At 42.0% G+C, this 20,890-nt stretch overlaps 1 protein-coding gene across 5 annotated transcripts in view; it reads left to right on the top strand.

Annotated features, from left to right (window-relative positions):
• LRCH3 (leucine rich repeats and calponin homology domain containing 3) overlaps positions 1–20,890 on the top strand; it is a 134,186-nt gene that overhangs the window by 44,185 nt on the left and 69,111 nt on the right. For all 5 annotated transcript variants that reach the window (XM_084847740.1, XM_084847742.1, XM_084847741.1 and 2 more), the window contains exons 2-6: positions 6,809–6,953; positions 13,040–13,166; positions 15,748–15,853; positions 16,008–16,144; positions 18,776–18,885. In XM_084847740.1, coding sequence (XP_084703866.1) covers positions 6,809–6,953; positions 13,040–13,166; positions 15,748–15,853; positions 16,008–16,144; positions 18,776–18,885 — 625 coding nt within the window. The remainder of the gene's footprint in view (positions 1–6,808; positions 6,954–13,039; positions 13,167–15,747; positions 15,854–16,007; positions 16,145–18,775; positions 18,886–20,890) is intronic.

Here is a 20,890-nt window from a genome sequence, read left to right as displayed (position 1 = left end):
TTCCTTAACCTGTACCCTCCAGAAGTGGACTTAAACTCCCATCAGCCCTAGCCAGCATTGGCATTGGTCAGGGATCCTGGGAGTTGTAGTCCAAAGTATCTGGAAGGCATCAGGTTGAGGAAGGCCCATTTAGGATTTCACTATAATGCTACACTGTGGTTAATCAAAAATGGAAGCAAAACTGTTGATAGTATCCTCACAGTCACTCTAAAGTAGGAATGGGGGGCACGCAAGCAAACTATGGTTTATCACAGGGTGAGCAACATGCAGGCTCTATGCAACCCATACTGCCCCCCAGAATGGTAAAAACAACTAAAACAAAACGGCATCCAGAGCAGCCATTTTGAAGCTTTTTATTGTTTTAGTACTCCATACCTACTACAGAGCACCACAACAAACTATTTTTTTAACCCTTTGGGCACTCTGTGGACACTCTGGACACCTTAAAAATACATATATGAATTATATTTATTTATTTTTGGTGCCATGGTGGGCGGGGAGAGGTGCAGCCCACAGGAAAGGTCGATGGGGTGAAAATGGGCCCCAGACCTCTCAAAGTGCCCACCCCAGGTTTATTGTGATGTCTGAACTGGCCCAATATGTTGTATGCGTGGTGGCAGGTGCAGATTTTTGCCTGCCCTCCACAGTGTGCTTAGAATTGCCTGCTTCACTACTTTGTGAACAGGTCCATAATCTATGATGCTTAATGTCATAGAATAGTAGTAGGGTTGGAAGGGGCCTACAAGGCCATTGAGTCCAAGAGTATTGAAGAAACTCTTATTAAACAACTATTCCTCAGGAGTAGGCTAATGGGTCTTTGGTGAAATCTCTGAGTTTGTTTGTCTTACCTGCTAGAGGTCTTCCTTTTCTCCTTCTGTTACTGGTGTGGATAATCTGTGTGTCCTTGATAATGTACAGGCTTGTATAAAAATGGCTGCCATACAGTGCAGTGTGCTATGTTGGTTTCATGTGATGTGTTTTTAATACTGTACATGTACATTCATGTAGAAAAATGAAATGGGGTGGGGATTGGGCTGATGCAGTTACTAGGAGCAGCAGTAATGAGTTGGAGTTGATGGCTCAAGAGAGTTCACTGGTTGGAGATGGTCTGCTCCACGGTCTGATTAAAGTATTTGCATAGATAGTCAGAACATCCTCTCTAAGAGCTGACAATACTCTTGTCTCCATGGCATTTGTCTCATTCATTGTTGAATGTAGTTATACAGTTGAACTCACAAATCGCTTCTAAGTAAATTATACTCTGAGCGGAATTTTTAGTCCTCCCACATGTACACATTTTTCCTGCTATACTTAAGGCCTCTGGGCGCTTTACTCTGTATGACAATTTGATTTAGTTTTCTGTGCTTAGCAGTGGCAGAGATTGACTTAAAGCCTCTTTCCTAAAACCTTGAACTTATTCAGTTATACCAAATCTTGTAAGCCAACTGAGGCATCCAGTTCACTCCTCAGCACAACTATCTTGCAGGAATTATTTATTTCATTCAGCTTATTTTAACTAGCATGGCTCAGTGGTTTCTCTTTGCTTGAAAAAGAAACTTGCTTAACCTGTTGGCTGGGAGCCTGAACTGAAGGAACAGATTCAGAGATGATTCAGTTGCTGTAAGGGAGAGGATTTTGCTGGAATTTTGCAAGGAGCAGCAGAGAGTGTGAATCCTAGAAAGTGAGAAAGGCCTAGTTGGGGTGGGGTGGGGGGCGATTTGGTCCCCACCTAAAACCTGTTCCCCACTCCTGTGCTAGGCTCTGTACTTACAGGGCAAGAGTATACTTATAATCTCTACCACTGATATATCTGTTACAGAAATTCTCAGGTTAGGTCTTGAGAAGTATTCTTTGGGCACTCTGCTATGTCTTATCAGTTAATTCATTTTATTTTGCTTCTTACAAATAAGGGCACCCCTAGGATTATTTTGACCCAGAGCCTCTGTTGAAAATGACTCAAACCATGCCACTCTGTTGCTGCTAATTCTCATTTATGTAATCTACAGAACCCTTTTAAATAAAAATGACTTGACCAAGACACATGGTAGGTCCATACAGATATAATTACTTAACCAGCAATCAGAAGCAGACCTCAGGATCCCATGCTTCCTCTCTACATTCCCTAACTTCTAGAATGCTGCCACAAAACCCTCCTACCTTACTGTCCTCTTTCCTTAACAATATTTAAGAGATGGGTTAACCATACTCCAGTTAGAGAAGGAAGTGAGGTGCACAAGGCATTGACCTGGTTTGCATGTCACAAGCTATTGTGCATTGTCACCATGGGTGGTTGCAGGGTGGCTTAACGTGACATTTGAACCCGGTGTGACTTTTCCATTGTAGGTTGTTTTTCACAAACAAGCCACCCTGAGAACCCATGGCTTGTAGTAGGGTTGGTTAGGGTGGCTTGTTCGCAGGGTGGCTTGTTGTGATATCTGAACCTGGCAGAGTCGCTTCAGTGTGAGTGGTTTAAAATGCCACCTGGCAAAGGCAGTGAAAAACCCTACCAGCCATTTCTTGTGATCTCATTAACAATCTCTATTACATCTTGAAAAGACACTAATCAATTTACTCCTCCACTTTGTCTCCTCCCTAGACAGTGACACCTTCTCCGCCACCACTTTGGGGAAGATTTGTGCAAATTTTAACATCATTTTTTTTCATCTTCATGGAGATTTGCACAAATTTAACTTAAAAATCTTTCGGGGAGATTTGTGCAAATATGCTAAAGCACAGTAATTACTCTGCTTTAGCACAGGAGTTACTGTGCTGTAGCATAAATCTCACTGCAAGTTTAAAAGAATTAATTACTTAGCAAAGTTAATTTTTTGCCAAATCTCCCCCAAGGTGGGGGGAAAATTAAAAAACACACACCTCTACTACACTAGTGAGCACAAATGCACACATTAGCAGAGTAGGCTACTGATATTGTGCTGCAGAGCCCCATGGGATATGTGCTGGGAGCAGATGGGAAGACTAAGGGGGAAACAAATCACAGCAAGTCGCAGAGTGCCCGATTGTCTGTCAGGAGTAACGTGAGTTGGAAAGTGAACAACCAACCCACCATAGCTTATTTTCAGGGTGGCTTATCATGACGTGCGAACTGGCCTACTGTGTTTTAAGCAGTTGAGAGCATTAGTTGGAACTTGATGTAATGTGAAAGGATCAGAACCAGTATTAAACCACACAGGTTGTTGTCTCCTGTAACTAGCCCTGTCTTGTGAAATTCATGTTTGGCTAGAATATTGCTCCCAGTAATTAGGCTTAAAGGGCAGTGTGCCAGATGTTCTACAGTCAGCATGAAATTTGTAATGGGCTGGTAGAAACAGGCCAATCAACTGAACCTCATGTTCAGTGCCAAATGGAGCTAAATGGAACCTTGGATTTAGAGGGTTTGACCTAATCCTCCACAACCAGTAGGAATTAGATGCAGGTGGCTCTGTGTAGGATTGAAACCTTTTCTTTCTTTCTTTCTTTCTTTCTTTCTTTCTTTCTTTCTTTCACATTACATCTATCCCTAATTCATATCAAAAACATGCTTGAATTTATAACAAAAAAAATGGGATTAAACGTGTACTGTTAATGAAGAAATAATTGTGTTGCTATGTGAGAAGAATCTTATGAGTTGAGAATTGCTGTGAATTTAGTGAAATATAATTTGCTTTCTGCTGGAGCAGAGAAAATTGGAAGCCTATTAAAAATAACTGTTTCCATATAAGGACCACTGTTCATGCTTGCCTGCTGCTGTGACAGCGGTCAGAACAACCATACGACTTCACAGAGTCCCCCATTTTGCTTAGGTTAACAAGCAGGGACCTATTATTCGCTATTTCCAGGGATCATTTGGGAAGCTTGCCTGTTCTAATTTGTGATATTAATAAAGGCTGTCTGGCATGTTACTCTAAATGTCCATTACAGTTTTAAACTATTGTTTTGCTTCAGATTGTTGTGTGCAGTGTGTGAGTTGAGTACAGTTCTGAAAAATATGTAGTCATGACTAACAGTGCTTAGTCAGGCTTTCACTGTACAATTCTTGAGGTTTCCATTAGTAAGCAAGGATATGAGACCACAGAAAATCTGTATGAAGATGTCTTCACTTATTTTTAGTTATTTTCTGTGGTGCACAGCTACAAAATAATTTTGCTTGGAATTTTATTGTACTGACTAAGTTAAAGTTTCAGTCCTAAGCACCCTACCAGGATGTAAATCCCATTGAATTCACTGTAAAAATGCACTACACGATTCATAATGTTTTTTGCATATGGTTACTTTGTTGGCTGGGTTCACCCCATGGACCTACTAATTGGCCATTCCTGGGTTAGGTGAAATGGAACCCTTTGGTTTCTTTGGTATATTTGTCCCAAAGAAAAAGTATGGATCTGTCTTGCAGTGGAAGTCTGGCTTTTGCTTCCAGTTGTATCATAGGACTTTACCATGTCCTGTTCGCAGGTTTCCTTCCAAGCGTGCAATCTTATTGTAGTAGAGCGTGATAAAACCATGTTAATTCTGATGCTTTGTGTTTTTGAAATCGTTTGGTGTGTCCATCTGCATGGTGGGAGTTCTTGCTAAGAGTTGCACTTCACAGAGCAGGATACCAATTTCAAAAGCACAGGCTTACGTATCATCTCTGAACTGGTTGTTGTCAATGTATGTTTGTTGTCAGTGTATGTACAAGCAATAGATGAATGAATAAAACATTTCATCTGAACTTCCCGGTGAAAGCCTTCAATTAGCAATCAGAGTAATATCCACAACTGGATAGGTGCAAGCTGGGAATGAAGAGAGTTCAGTGTTCCTTCTTAAAGTAGCTTTGTGGGCAGGAGAAATCGTATTGTTTCACAGGAGAGTTAAATCTTGTGGTTTTAAAATAAAGTTAGGTCAAAAAATATTTGTACTATGGTCAGCAAGGAGGAAGCCATGAGATCATCCTGCCCTCCTGCTTCAGGAAATCCTCCAGGCATGGAACCAGGCAGTATTTATTGCAAGAGACTTTGTTTAAGTGCTTGCAACACAGAAGAGGAAAGCATGACGTCAGGTGAATGTTTCCGAGACTGACCCCAAGACTCACTAAATCCAGAGTGCGACTACAGACATTGCTTCCCATTTCACTGGTCCAGCATATCATGTTCCCTGAGGTTAGGATCCAGATAAGAGCTGGATAGGTTAGTCCAAGGGCTTGTCCGTACTCAGTGGTTTTTTGTTTTTTGTTTTAGTTTTGAGAGCAGACACCTGTAACATATCTCAGGCACATTTTGTAACTGCTTGATTTTTTAAAGGATCCCTGGGCAACATAGAGCGCTGCTCTTCAACAGAAAGGAAGCAAAAACACTCTTGGGTACATTAACTTGTTAAACAGATCTGGGATGCAGATGGGGGCAACAAGTGATGGAACATCAGGCACGTTTATGTTTTTAGCGCAATATTATTACTACCATTATTACTATTATTATTGCTATTATGTCATCAACGAACATTGTGCTTTGCACAGTTTCATAACCAAAAACGGACAGATCCCTGCCTGCACGGAGCTTACAATCTAAATTAGACAATGGGGCAGACGCAGAAGGTCGGGAGAGATGGCAAAGGTAACGAGGGATGGAGGAGAAATTAGGTATCAGCTGTCTAATGTCCATGTTTCACAATTTTCCCCATGAAGTTTGGATGCTTTTGTAGAAATGTGAAGAACAAAACAGTCTAGTGGGGGGCTGTAACAGAACTGTCCCATGAAGGTGTCTGCATGAAACCTTGATAATTAAACATGACAACATTCCCAATTGTCCTTTTGTTAAATCATAGTGTGCGTGCACATTTTGTTTAAATCAGGGTTTTTTTAAAGTCAGTTCTATTAAGTGTAACTTAAAAATAATTGGTTTAAAACGATATCTGAATACACACATATCAGAGTCCGCACTCACATTTTGCTCTTTTTCTTTCTTTGCCCACATGATCTTCCCTCCAGGGGTACTCCCCCCCCCCTTTTAGCATGTCTATATTTGTTTATGTTGTAGACTTGTGGGAATGAGTAATTCTGATTCCTGAACATCAGTCATGGCCATCCATTCCAAACCAAATATTTCAGCACCAGCATCACTTTTATTTCAGAGCAGCTGTTCTCTCACCTTTATATAGAAAATTATATGGAGTAGAAAACTTGGCATTTTTTAAGTAGGAACATAGAAAGTGGCAGAGGTATGCCAAAGAACCTGCACAGGTGTTGCATGTAAACAAACATAATCCCAAATTCCTTGCTAATGCGTTTTTGCTTTGATAACTGTCCGACCCCTTTTTCCTGTGTCCTCTTGTTCCTGGAACAGTCCCACCTACCCACCCCAGGAGGTAGAGAATTCACATTACTGTGTTCAGGTTGCTGAAAAGAGGCAACTCCCATCTTCCTGGTGTTTCTACTTTTAAGTAGGAAACCTCAGAGAACAATGCGGGCAGCTGCAAAAGGGGAGTGCAGCAATGTGTATCTGAAGCCTGTGCAGGTGCGAGTTGTTCTATTCCTTTTTGTCTCGTGGTTCTCTCACATTCTTCTTCCTGCAACCTGCCATCCCCAAATGCAAAATTTATTTATAATTGTTTTTAAAAACTGATAGTTAAATCTGGTCATTCTGAGAAAAGGAGAATGAGCTTGATATATTTTGAAGGAGTTTGGCAAATAGATAGTCTGACTCTGAGTGACTTTTTACTTTTTATATCCCTATTGGATGCCATTTATGAAATACCTATTTGAGCCACGCACATCCTATTTGTACTCCATTCACTTCCACTTTGTTTGTTATCTCACTGTTTGTTGCTTCTCTTTTAGATTTATCACGGAACAGACTCTCGGAGCTGCCTGCAGAAGCTTGTCTCTTTGTTTCCCTTGAGAGCCTTAATTTGTACCAGAATTGCATTCGCTATATTCCAGAAGCCATTCTGAACTTACAGTCATTAACATTTCTGAATATCAGGTAACTATGACACAATAATAGTAGCATCCTACATTATCCAACTCTTGACTCAGCACGTTGGGGAGGGTTACACCAAGCAAAAGCCCAAGACTCCAAGGTGATGCACTATAGGGGAAAGCACTTGTGGAAAAGACAAGCAATGCTTCACATTTCTAGAATTCAGTGCTCATTTTCAGGAGTTAAACTCAAATAAAAACATTGGCTGTGATTCAAAGAGTCCTGCAAGCGTGCCAGAACTCTCCAGATTTCCTGTTCTGACAGCAGCTCTTTGTACGGCATTAGAGGCCTGTCTAGAGGATTGATTTTTCAGGCCATCTTTTTTGTGGGTGTGTGACATGAGGGGCTGTAGCTTGGGGGGCAGGGTATGGTGGGCAGGTGATAGAGTCAAGATTTCCATTTGGGTTCTTTGTAATACTGGTTTTGTATTAAAGTCTTCTTAGCATGATAGTCAAAATTGTGTTCTAGTGAAAATTGAACCCTCTACTGGCTTGGTGGTAATCTGCTGTATTCTATTTATTTGTGTTCTCTAGTGCCCTATATTATTTCAAGAAGTGCTTTAAGATGTTTGTATAGTTCAGCTAATAATTACGTAAAAATAAGTAATAGAGTTTCCTTTGGCACTCTCCTCTGGCCATTTCAGTTGTGCCTAGCTTCCTTTGTTTTTTACAGTGAGTTAAAAAAAAAAGGATGTGAGTCAGAGACAACTTCCTATTGTTGTGCATTTCAAAATATTTCTTAAGTGCTGCCTGTTGACACTGGGCAATCAACTGCTTGAAGAGAGAGGATTTTGCAGTGGAAAGTTTAGATTCCTTTCATTAAAAAGAACAATATTCTCTTTTGGCAGACTTGAGAATTTAGTTGTTCTTCAGTGGAGGAGGGCAGCTTGGGGTGAGGAATTCTTCCCATTAAGTCCAAAGTCAGGGTAATTAACATCTCTAGGCCTCAAATAGAGAGCCCCTGTCCTGCCAGGTACCCATTGGCACCAAAACACAGTGGCAGTATGGCAGCCATCTTAGCTTTGTTCCATGACATAAATCACTAGTTGCACAACATGGTGGATAGCCCAAAGGATAGGATAGGACCCAATCAGAGCCCAAAGGAGAATAGCAATAGCAATTCAAAGGGCAAAGTGCAACTTTTCCGCCAACATTGGAGAGCTTTGGCTATTGGGTGGTAGAGAAATAAATGCATAAATGAATTAATGAATGAACGTCGCTAGTTGCAGGAGTGACCCAGAAGGTCAGGTTGGGGGAAGGGAGATGTCTTATAGCACCCCACTTCCTCCAACAGGCTTGGTTCTAAGATCCTAGACGGCTTGGGGCCAGATTAAATAAAGGACCATCTCATTTCATACATACCTGTCTGGACCCTAACATCATCCTCGGAGGCCTTTCTCCAGGTGCTCCCTCGAAATGAAGTGAAGCGGGAGATACTAAGGAGTGGGTCCTTTCAGTGGTGGCACCCCACTTATAGAACCCAGAGAGTCTCACCTGGTACCTCTGGTGTGGTCTTTTTGGTGCCAGGTGAAGACCCTTTTATGTTCTACTGTGTTGTTGTATTTTATGGCTTTAAGTTTCTTTTGTGAACTGTCCAGAGAGCTTTGGCTCATGGGCGATATAGAAATATAATAAATACATAAATGGTTCTGGTGCTAACCTTCCACTAGAGAAAGTTGGTAGGACTGCCACCTGGACTTCAGTGTGATTTTGGCACAACAAGTTGGACACCTCTTTGAAGCTGCCTTTGGGGGTAGACAAGAGCTCTAACAAGTTGAACAGTGTTGGCCCCATTTGGGACTTCTCTTCAATATCCCACTGGAGGAGAAAGAAACATTGGACAGAGGGTTCATTTTCTTCTATGGAAGGTGGCATCATGCCCCAGCCATCTTGTTTTAAAGTTCTTGCAGTCTGGAGGACACATGCAGAAGGGTTCTTGACTTCCAAGGTTTCAGTCAGTCCAAGGGGTGGCCCTCTGTACTTTCCATAACTATTTTTCCTGATTCTATGTGGCACCTCTTTTTCCGTGGAAGTTGCTTCACTGTTGTGTGTTACCATTTGAAGTTCTTGTTATAAGATTTGAGGTTTGCAGCATGTTGGATTTCTTTGTGGAAGTACGTTCTTGAACTGGGGAATCTCCTCCCACTTGAGTCTACAAAGGCATTTTGAATAGTCCTGCTTTCAGAGTGAGGGGAGGAGCAGCCCACTCCAGGATGCCCTCCTTCCACTGAGAAGAACAAACCTTCATAGAACTGTTTCTTTTTCTGATACTTGAAAAAGAGCTGTAATCACTAGTCTTCCAGTTGCATCGGCTCAGTATAATTACTTGTAAACATGAACCATGGATAGCAAATTTCATCATGTCTCGTTCAATCAGGGTGCAATCCTATCAGGATAGGCGGCTGCGTCCAGACTCGGAGGCGACCACCTATCCAATACAGGGCAGGAGAGGCGCGGAGGGGATCATTCCCTCCACGCTTCAGCCGCCATGCATTTACGGCTAGACAGCCGATTTCGATTGTCTAGCCGTGGGACCTCGGAGCGCGGGAAGCGGCAGCCGGACGACACGTAGGATGTGTCATACTGGCATTTCCGACTTCCCCGCCACGACACACCACCAGGAACGCTTGCCGCTCCACGTTCCTCTTCAGAGCACAGAGCACGGGGCCATTCTGCGCTGCCTACGAGGCAGCACGGGAGTGGGGTGGGGGTTGGTTCTCAGGGAACCAACCTATCTTATGGCCATCTAGCCGGTGACTAGCAGCCATAGGATTGCTCCCTCCGTTATTTTCCTTTCATGTTGATATACCTGAATTCTAACACAGTTTTCTGGGGCAAACCAGTACGTTGCAGACTTTATGTGTGGGTTTTACATTTCGCTCAGCTGTTTATAGGAGCTTTTTTTGGACTTATAATTTTCTTCAGCTTCACTGCTGGGTGTAATTATGTGGTATTTAGGGTTAAGTTAAATTAATGCTGGAAAGTCCAGTCGTAGTTGATTGTGTTTTCCCTTTTAGATGTTACTCTCTAGGGTCTTCAGGCTGGAAGAGCACGCACACGCACACACACATACGCGCACACAGGCATGCAGACAGACATTAGATGTTACGGATAAACTTGGTTAGTTTGTCCAAAATGCTTCATCTCAAAGAAGAAAGATGAGGCAAATATTAGTCAGTTCTTACTAACTTCCATACATAATATCACACAAATAACTTTCTGTATTATAGAACCTTTTTTCTTAAATTTTCTGTAATAAAAGAGGATGTGTGTCTGTCAGCACCATAGGGCCAAGAGCATGAAACGTAGATACCTGAAACATGGCATGCATACTAAGATGACCGGGGTGGGGTGGGGACTTTAGGCTAATTTGCCTTTTAAAACACATTAATTAATTTTAATTCATTTAAATGTGTCTGTGTGTTTGGAGTCTGCAGTATTATCTTCAGTCACTAGGTGGCCGACATCCCTAACCAGCACATAGCTTTGCAGTTGACACAGTTTCAAGCCAGTGAGGAGTATTCAGAGGGACAGAGTTATATGGCTGCCCCCTCTGTGGAATGGAGTGAACAGACCCCTCCCTCAGGGGGCTATAAGGGTGGGCCATGGCAGAGACTTTGCCTAGGGGTGCCAGCTGGCATGGCTTTATGTAGATGGTGTGGGCACAATGTGTGCTCACCTGCATAACTTAGCTTGAAGCTTTTGTTGTATAAAACTAAGGGCTATTCCGATCTGTGTGAAGCCAGGTCCTTTCATTAGTAGTTCATAAAATTTGTCAGATCTGTCCTTTGATTCATCAGGGACCAAATGTGTAGCTCTTTTCTACCTCTGGCAATCAGTTGATGCTGAAGCAATCTGTCAAACAGTTGATGCAGACTCAATGACACCAGACTTCAGATTTCTAAATTTTGAATTCCTTGATTCCTTTCAGCAGCTGGGTTTCAGTAACTTAAAGTCAGTTGTAAATTATGTCACTCTAAGACAACCTTCCCCAACCTGGTGCCCTCCAGATGTTTTGGACTTCAACTCCCATCAGCTCCTCACAGCATAGCCAGTGGACAGGATTCCTAGGAGTTGTAGCCCCAAACACCTGAAGGGCACCAGGTTGGGGAAGGCTGATCAAAGGTCATACCAGTAATAGGTCAACTTTATAATGTAAAGAGACCAGCATTAATATTAAACACAGATCCACATACAGTAGCTTGAAAGAGAGAATGCAGATGTTTTGAGAGTAAAACATAACTATTTCTGTCTTCCTGGGCCCTTGGGGCCCTTCTCAGGGACTAAGAAGTGTTACTAATCTTTTTGTCGTATGCTATACAGCTCAGGAAAAGCTATCCAGAACAGGGAGCTACCATTTGTTTTCTTCCTCTCTTTTCCTACACCCAAACCATCTTTTCCCATTCCCTAGGATAGTCTGGCCATCAGAAAACAAAAGAAAGAAATCTTGTTTGGGGCTTTTTCCAATACTTTCTTTTCTCTCAGTCTGATTGAATGGCATTGACAGAAGTCTGAAGCAGCTCCATTCCATGATAACTGCTTTTATGATATAGTAGTTTAATTGTCTGCAATTATGTTGCAGGTAAGTTATCATAGATGCAAAATCTGTCTAGGGGGGAGAGCTGATCGCATGATAACTGTGACTGCATGCAAATGGTGTAGATGAGCCCTGAGTGTTAACTACACTTGGAAATGTGGTGTTCGTTTTTTGTTAATTGTTTTTCTTGATCCAGGGATGCTGGTTTTAGTGCAGTTTGGCAATGCAGTTTTGTAAGTTTATTTATGTTCCTGCAAAATGGTGGTGGGAGTCTTCTTATTTGGAATGGCATCTCTTTCTTTCATGTACCATAGCAAGAAAGGTGTAAGAAGCAAGATGCTTGGTGTATACACAATGGCCTCTGCCATTCTCTGAATCAGAGCTTGGGGCAGAGCAGGGGTGGACAACCTGTGGCCCTCCAGGTGTTTTGGCTTGTTTGCCCAGTGTGATGTTTTGGTTAGAGTGTGTTGGATTGGGATTAAAAAACATTTTCCCCACGCCTTTATTTCCAGACATTTTACATCTCTGGTCTTTCTATAAGTGTTCTTATTACATAGTTTTTAGAAATCATTTTGGGGAGAGTGAAGGCTGGGTAACAATATATGAACACTTTGTGTTAAATTCTAAAAGAAAATATTTCATAATCCAAAGCTGTTCAATTGTTCCAATTTTTTTTTGGAAAAGAACAATAATGGCCCTTGGGGGGCAAAACAAAACAGGGGGGAAACGTTGCTTTTCTTAATTTTTCTGGTGTTTTTCCGGGCCTTCACATCTCTAGTAATGTATGGAGAGGATGAAACTGACAAGAGGGGAATATGCCTCTGCGGGGCTACATAGCGGACCAGCGGACCTGTGATCATGCACTGTTGCGCAAGAGTGGCAATAATTTTGTTAAAAAAATTATGACAACATTTGTGCACATTTCAGGATCCAAATTTTTTTTTAAAAATAAAATTACGGAAATTACAGTTTGCGCAGATGGCAGAACCTGGGCGGGGGGGAGTGCAAATTGTAGCCATTAAAAAAAACACCCGGAAATCTGCATATTGGCTCAAGTCACTACAGAGAGAGTCAACGCCAGCAGAGGGAAATGGAATGAAATCTGCAGGGCTGAACCAGAAAAAATATGTTGAGCTTCACCCCGAAAACAGAATCCTCCAACATCCCTAACCACAAGTTGCCCACCCCTGGTGCAGAGGATGAGAGATCTCAACAATATTGTCCTTTACTGTTAGCTATGATTTTAAAAAATCTGAATAATGAATGAATAAATAGATATTGCCCTTTACTTTAACCCAAGGAATTCAATTGAACCTGACAAAAATGGAGAGCAGATTCCAGTGGTTTTCCTTCACAACCATTTGACAAGACTGAAAATAGCACACAGAAAAAGGGGAACCCAGTTGTTGAGCTAAGGTGCCCAAACTGACCTGGTGTCCTTCTGACATGATTATATTTTGGTTTTTTCATGCTGCACATGAACTGGTAACATTTCATCTCTGCTCTGACTACTTGTTGTTGTTGTTTTTGCTTTCCCTCCTCTTCCTGAAAAGCCGGAATCAGCTCTCCACTTTGCCAGTTCACTTGTGCAATCTACCCTTGAAAGTTTTGATAGCAAGCAATAATAAGTTGGTCTCCCTACCTGAAGAAATTGGGCAGCTCAGACACCTGATGGAGCTTGTAAGTATATAAGTATTTTACTAGTTCAGCATTTAATTCTTTAATTCAGTCGACCTTGTGGATTGAGCTTTTATAGGTGAAACACCAGCTTGTGTCCAACCTGATTAATGCTAGACAGATGTCCTTTATGATTCAGTGATGCAGCAATGGCATATGAGGGGATAGCCACAAAGTACTGACCATATGTTGAATAAGCAGGTTAAGAATTCCACTGTAAATATCTTGATACAGTTGAAGGTTATCCACACTCTGTGTCCCAGAACCCATTTTTTAACATGACAGTGATGGCTGCAATCGGAGCAGGCTGAACACTATTAATGTGCTCAGCTTTTAGAGCCTGACATGCTGCTTTCTTCTATCCTCCTACAAATGAGTGGGATAGCTGCCAAATTCTTGTGGTTTTAGTTTAGCTTTATAGTCAGTTGCTAAAATAAATGCTGAATTTGTTTAAACAATGAGATGTTGACATACCAAGGAGAGGCACAAGTGAATTTTGATCATACATACTTCACCCTTTTGGTAGAATTGTTAGAATTATACAGGATGTCATTGTATTGTTGACTGATAATGTGTGGGCTTTATCAAGTGTTACATTACGGTGGAACCTAAAATTAGATTGCCTGCCAAAATTGAGGGTACCCCATGAATTGAAAGTGATGCTAATAATGACTATGCGTTGCCCCAAGTTAATATTAGGGGGTGTTTGCTTTTGCCTGGCCACAACTGTAGCATCTTCAGAAATGCCATGCCCTCTACTTATTGCAGAGATGGGGGGATTGTATCTACTGGCCTGGAAGAACTACTGGACTGACTCAGTATGAGACCCTTCTCTCCTTGTTGTTAAATGACAACTTTGCATCTTCTGGTGCTTGAAAAGATAAATTTGATACTTGTCGACATAAGATGCACTTAATGTTTGCTCCAGGCTTATAACTGGAGGAGAAGGAACAGCTAAATTGTTATACCAAGCCATTTGTCTGATATTTATTATTTCAGTGTTTTTTGTATTGGTGCCCTGTTTTTAGCTGCATTTTAAAGACTGCCTGCTTTGAGGTTTAATATTACAAAAATATAAACTGGGAACAGTACTTCTAATATGCATTTTTGGACTGTATAGTCTGCTTGTAAAGTATGTCACCAGTAAAGGATTAGCATTTTTGGTAGCTGCCTACTTGCTGTTTTAATATACATGTAAACAAAACTGTGTATCTATTACCTCTCTAGTTCACAATTTGCTTAGGAGAGCAGGTTGTTTGATCCAGGATCTTATCACCTGGCTTGTTTTTCAAGCACTGTTGCCATCTGCCTTGGAAATGGAACTTGGCTCATAACTAATTTTATGGCTTGGATATAACTGTTGGTCATCCAGGAGATTGAAAACCGCTGGCGGAACAGATTTCTTCTCCCCCTGCAGCCCCCCCCCCCCCGCATCTGCTCCATAGGGTTGGAGGAATCCCCAGACCAAATATGGGGGCATGCAAGAGGCTGCAGGGGGGAGGAGAGAATGGGGAAGCCCTGTTGTGTGAGCAGAAGTCAGTGTGACATTGGATTCCAGCGATTATCTGTGTTTAAATGGCGTGTAATTTGCTGTGCCAGTATCATAATGTTATATTTATAATTTAAAACACGACTACCAGTCAAAACACAGATCCATACAATGTGTTATTCACTTATTTGATAAATTTATGAGCTGTCCTTCAGCAAAAGCCTCCTAGAGTGGCAGATACTTAAAATCAATTCCACTCATGGAAGGTGCTTTCACCTGATTTTCAGGGATCCCGCCCTTTTCCTTTCAGTCCCTCCACACCACAGCCTTCCCCATTCAGCAGGGTCCCCCAACCTTCTGTGAGGCATTTTGAGGGGCTGGAGCAGCTGCCAGGGGGAAGAGGGGTGGGAAAGTTTACTTCTGCCAGCTCTGCTGCGCACACCTAAATCTGATCCAACCAAATAAAAAAAGAAAAAGAAATTGCAAACATAAAGGAACATAAACACTTAAAAGACTGTAGAATTGCAAAAGCAGCAGGCTGTAACTAGACAATGAAACTTGGCAGGAGCTTTTAATAACCGGTGGGATATATCTCAAGGACAGGTCCCATGGCTCTGGTCACTTTCCTCCATAAAAATATCTTTGAAGCTGATCTTGTGGTAAAGTGGTCATTTGAAGGCTTTTTGGTGTTGATTAGTGAAGAGATCAGTGCCAGATAAGTCAGTCAAATACTTTGTCATGCAGCCAGCTTTACTAAAAATAGACCAAACTCATAAACAGAATCAGACCATGGTCCTTCTAGCCCAGTACTGTCTACCCTGACTGGAGCAGCACCTCAGAGTTCGAGACTGAGGTCTTTCCCAGCCCTGCTACCTGAGATCCTTTTAACTGGAGGTGCTGGGGATTGAAGTAGAATGTTATATATTATTGAGTTATTGTCCACAGAGGGATGAGCCTACCTAGGAGGGACGTAAAGCTCACAACTTTCCATTTACAAGGCAAGGCTCAGAGCCAAGGAAGTGCTGTTTTCATAAGATGGCACAAAAACAAGAAGCAAGGTGAGAAGTATTAAAGTTACTGTTCTCTGTTTTTCAGGATGTAAGCTGTAATGAAATACAGACAGTTCCATCACAGATTGGCAATCTGGATTCTCTGCGGGACTTGAACCTCAGAAGAAATCACTTGGTACATTTACCTGAAGGTAAATGCATGGGAGAAGCTGTGTGCAACTGCTATAATTTTTGGACACTTGCCAAAATCTACTAGCTGTTACATATGAATGCCTTATTTCTTCTACAACTAGTTGACTACAACGTTTTTTATGTGTGTGTCTGTGTGTGTATGTACTCCTGCAGAACTTGCAGAGCTGCCTTTGATTCGGTTAGATTTCTCCTGCAATAAAATCACAACAATCCCAGTTTGTTACCGGAACCTCAGGCACTTACAGACAATCACCCTAGATAACAACCCACTGCAGTCACCCCCTGCACAGGTAATGTATAATCAAATGTTAAAGCACTAATCTCAACCAGAATACATTTTCTCTAAACATATCAGAAAAGTCCGTGCGAGGAAACCTTTTAATTTTAGCGCAATTCGAGACACCTGATATTATTTGATCATTGTTAAAAGGCTGCCGTTGATGTGTTCTTTGTGGACAAGTTGCTTATCATAGAATTTACAGTGGAGAGTGGCAAATCCATAGAAACTACTTAAACTTATGCTTCTTAAACCTTGGAACTGGGAAGCTAAAATTGCCAGCCATTATTTATTTTTGCTGCTGCTATGGTTCACACTAAACAAGTGGCTAATGTATGCAGTGGATAGTGTGCACAAACCACTGCTGTCAAACACATTAAGAAATGGCTGTTTATGTGCACATATACTTTTGCCCCTGCAGCATGTGAGGTGCTGAACAGAAATGATGTCTCTGCAAAGAAAGTTATCTATCTAAGAAGGATAGGACAACCATATAGGGGAGAAGACATGGCAAAATTGAAAAATGCAGCAGAGAGCCAGGGATATGATTGTAACACATACAATTGGGTTGTACCACATGGTAGCGGAGAGAATCAACATCTACCAAGCTTAGGCTGTCTTCTTTTGGAATGAAAGTCACTGACCACGTAGAATAAACAAAGCAATGACGGCAGTAGATTGCACCTCTGCCAAAAGTTTTCTTAAAAATACCATGCCGGACTTCACCCCAGAAATCAGAGACAAGCTGTCCCTTCAACACAAGTGTTGACTGACAGCTTTCATGAAACTCAGGCAATGTGTGTTCTGCACTCCTGGCAGTGTGTCAAGCAACCATGGAATGTGTTGTGGTACAGAATTTAGCATATTGGAAATGTCAGCTTTCATTTTTTTAAAAAGGAATGGTAAGTTTTAGAAATGTGTAGGAAATGCCAAGTGAAATTTTGGAAGCTGAACAGCAAGTCACAAATTAGGAGATGGTGCCTCAGTGCTCTTCATGGGCCATCTCTCATAAGGAGCTAAGGCACTTTGATCTGGTTTGCATGTAACAGTGGCAAATTGTGGCTTAATTAACCCACAGTTTTCCAGGGTCGTGTGTCGCCACCATTTTAAATATGCGACCTCCAGTTGGAGGTTGCTCTATGGTGTGTGAATCCAGACACATGGGTTAATCTAATTATAGCTAACCTATAATTAGTTCTTAGGTTAACTGTGGGTTGTTCAACCCACAATTAACCCATAGTGTCCAGATTCACAGGTCATGAAGCATCCTCCAATCAGGCTGATTGGAGGCTGCATATTCAAAATGGTGGGCACATGCTGGGCACGCACTTGGGCAAATTGTGGGCTAATTAATCCACAATTTGCCACCATGACATGCGAATGGGGCTTTTGTCTGGGACAGAAAGTCTGAGTGGTGCCCCCGTCCCTTTCTCCAGTGGTAAAAATATACTGTATAATTGAGGTGGGGGATACTTTACTAGTACTCCAAAGTTTGCTGCCTGAGGCAAGGGCTTCTTCATTCTGCATGATGGTAGGGCCAACCTGCTCCTTCTCCCTTGCCATGGCAAACAAGGAGGTAAAATTAAATATAATCAAGCTATGTACGCCTGCTTCATTTATATAATTCATATTTTTGAATTTGGCTGTTCTTGGTGCAAAATTTAGCTACCAGATATGTAGTCCTCATTAAACAGAAGGAGATATCTTAAGGTAGCATCTTCATCTAGTGCAGAATTCTTCAGTCCACTTCCTGATGGGGGCCAAGTCACAGGGAAGCTAACTGTAGACTTCAGAAAGAATTAAAGGTGTTAGTTTTATTGTGTAGAGCAGCCAAATGCCCTCCAGAATTTTTTAAATGTCTTGTGTCCACTCCACAAGGAGAATAGCAACTGCACATCTCATGGTGGAGGGTATTTTAGAGCCTTGGGCAACAGTGGTAATTGCCCTCCTTCTTGCAGCTGATGGCTTTCGCTCCTGCAGCAAAGATAGTTGCATCAGACCCCTACCCCTACCGTGATTGCAAGAGCCATGAGTGCTCCTAGAGAGAATGTGAATCTTTTAGACTTAGAGAATGTCTGCCTTCCACCTCCCCAGTGCGCTCTCATTTCATTGTATTAAACTGGTAAGACCTCAGTTTTATGAAATTCCTTCCCCAGATAAGCCTGCCAGAACCTGATGCTGCAGTCAAATGAAAGAGTAAAAACTTTATTGTTAAAACCAACAGTCAGTTAGATTTTGGACATGAGGTGTTACTACTGAATTTTTGGTTTTATCTGTACGGTAATTTTTAGTTTCATTAACCTCATTGGTGTTTTTTAGACAAGAAAAAATGGAATACAAATGCTAGATTTTAAAATAATTACAAGTATATAATATTTGGCTATAACACTTTTATACTGTTCTTCCTCTGAAGAACTCAGAGCAGCTTAACTGTGGATCTCAAGAAAAACATTCTTTTGTTCTGGTAATTGGTGGTGGTGGTGGTGGTGGTGGTGGTTTTGGGGGGGCAGGGTTGTTTTGTTTTTCATTATTAAACTATAAAGATATAAATCTAACACATGGTCATTTGTAAGGCACAGCAGATAGTAATTGATCCTGTATCTCTCTCAGATGTTCTTTGATAGCTTCCCTTTTTTTCTTTCAGATATGCATAAAAGGAAAAGTCCATATATTTAAGTATTTGAATATGGAAGCATGCAAGGTAGCACCAGATCTTCCAGATTATGACAGGCGGCCAATGGGGTTTGGCTCTTGGTGAGTGTGCATAGAGCTCAAATTAACTATATTTTAAGGCATGTTTGGAAAATTGTTAGCCCTTTGTTTTCCCTAAATAGACACTGATGTGGGGTGTGGGTGGGTGTGTGTGTGTGGAATCACCAGATAATGTTGCTCTGTGTTTTTAACCTTTTGTATAACTTCTCTGGTCTAACCACAGGTGTAAATGCTGATCTCCTTTCCCATCATCAAGCTGTGTTGTTCTTGGCAGGCTTTCCTTTTGGCTTAGCCCAGTAACATACATCTCTGAGCAGTCAGCCGCAACATGAGTTGCTAAATTAAGATGATGGGCGCTAGGAGTGCAGTTTGTGTTTAGATTATACAGTGCCAAATGATGCAAAGTGGCTAAAAGGGAAGGGAATACATATGCAGCGGTCTGCAAAGCATTGCTGAACTACAGGCAGTTTAAGACTGAAGTTAATGAAATACAAGTTGGAGAACCATAAATAAAACAAGCAAGCTAGTGCGGTTGTGCCTGAGTCTAAATGAAAAGGGGAACTTGAGAGTTCCTTGTCTGGTCTGTGGGGAGGGGCAGCCTTCAACAAACCTACTGACCAACAGGGGCAAGGAAGTCTTTGAACTTGGTGAGCTAAAATGGCCAGGGAAGGAAGTTATATTATAGTAGCTAAATTAGGGTGCCAGAAAAACGTGGAGTAGAGTTTTGGAAGAGAGTTTGTGTTCTGAATGGCATCTGCAAGGCTTTCTTCCCTTTCCCTTCCTTCCATTTCTGGGAATACTGCAGATCTAATTGGTGGGTTGAAAGGGTGAAGCCATGGTTGCACCATTTTCAGTTTCTCTCTGGTGCTGCTCAGTTCCTTTCTTTCCTTCTCCATATGCAAAACTGCTTCCCCTATGCAATTTCTTATGCCGCCCTCCCCTAGCACTATCCTTATCCTGGAACTCAAAGCAGCTAAAGAACTTTTTGAAGCCCAGCCTCCACCCCTCACCCTGAAAATATATTCCTTCCAAATATCCCCTGGTCAAAAAGCTCATTCCAGCTGCAGGTAGATTTGTTTTTTTTTTTAAGCACAAGGAAGGTTTGCTCTGTAAATTGACTGACTGGGTAATATCAAAGTTCCCTTTTACATCTCTTGATTTGAAAGCAGATGCTTGATGGGGCTTGCTAAGGAAGAGGGGGCGATGTTTAATTTTCAGAAAGATACCTGCAAGGAACTCAGGCATGCAGGAACAATGCCATCTGCGCTGCTAGCCCTTCTCCTTAATTCTTTGGGAAGGGCAGCTGCCGCTCGATGGGTGGGAAGGGAAAGGCACACTGCATATGTTCCAAGGCACTTTTATCGTTTGCTTCCTGGCTAGTGTAAACAACTTTTGGCTACTAAGCCCAGACATAATCTCTGGACCCCTCAAAAGAGGGTGGAATGCCCTGCAGCCTAGCAATGCATCCTTGTGGCCTTGTGCTCTGGAAAGGAGAGCCAAATTAAGCTTTGTTTGGGGGTGGGGGTGATACGGCAACGTCTGTAGTGCTGCCTCCTCCTGCCCAGTGCAGCCTTTCCAGTCAAGCCCGGCAAAGCACCAGCAGTTTTCCTGCTTTAGATTGCTTAGCAGAAGAATCAAGAGATGGTGGCAGAATGAGTATGCAGCACTCGCTGCTGCAGGAGTTCTGGCTAGCACTAAGGGGTCTTGGCCTTGAGTCTGGGAAGTGCAGGAAGCACTGCCCTGCAGCAACTGTGCTTGTGCCAGTCTCTGGTTCTCATCTTTCTTGCTGGGCTTCCTGTGACTGAAAACTAGCTGTCCCTAGTCAGGACATGTAGCTTATGTAAGAGGACTCAACAGGGGACGCTTGGCTTTTGCCACAGGTTGGACTAGAGGCAAATTGTATGGCTGTCATACATCTGAAAAATCAACACTGATCTTAGTAGAATGTTTGTAATATAATTTGGACTTCTGTCTATACCTTTACCGGTTTGATATTTCAAAGCTATCGTTTGTTTTCAAAGTTGAATACGGGTGATCTCCCAAAATG

Source organism: Heloderma suspectum, chromosome 3 (assembly GCF_057233095.1).
Source record: "Heloderma suspectum isolate Gila_16-S chromosome 3, 16-S_ref, whole genome shotgun sequence".
NCBI lineage: Eukaryota > Metazoa > Chordata > Lepidosauria > Squamata > Helodermatidae > Heloderma > Heloderma suspectum.
Note: the sequence above shows the minus strand (reverse complement) of the source record. Positions and strands in the feature narration are given on the sequence as shown.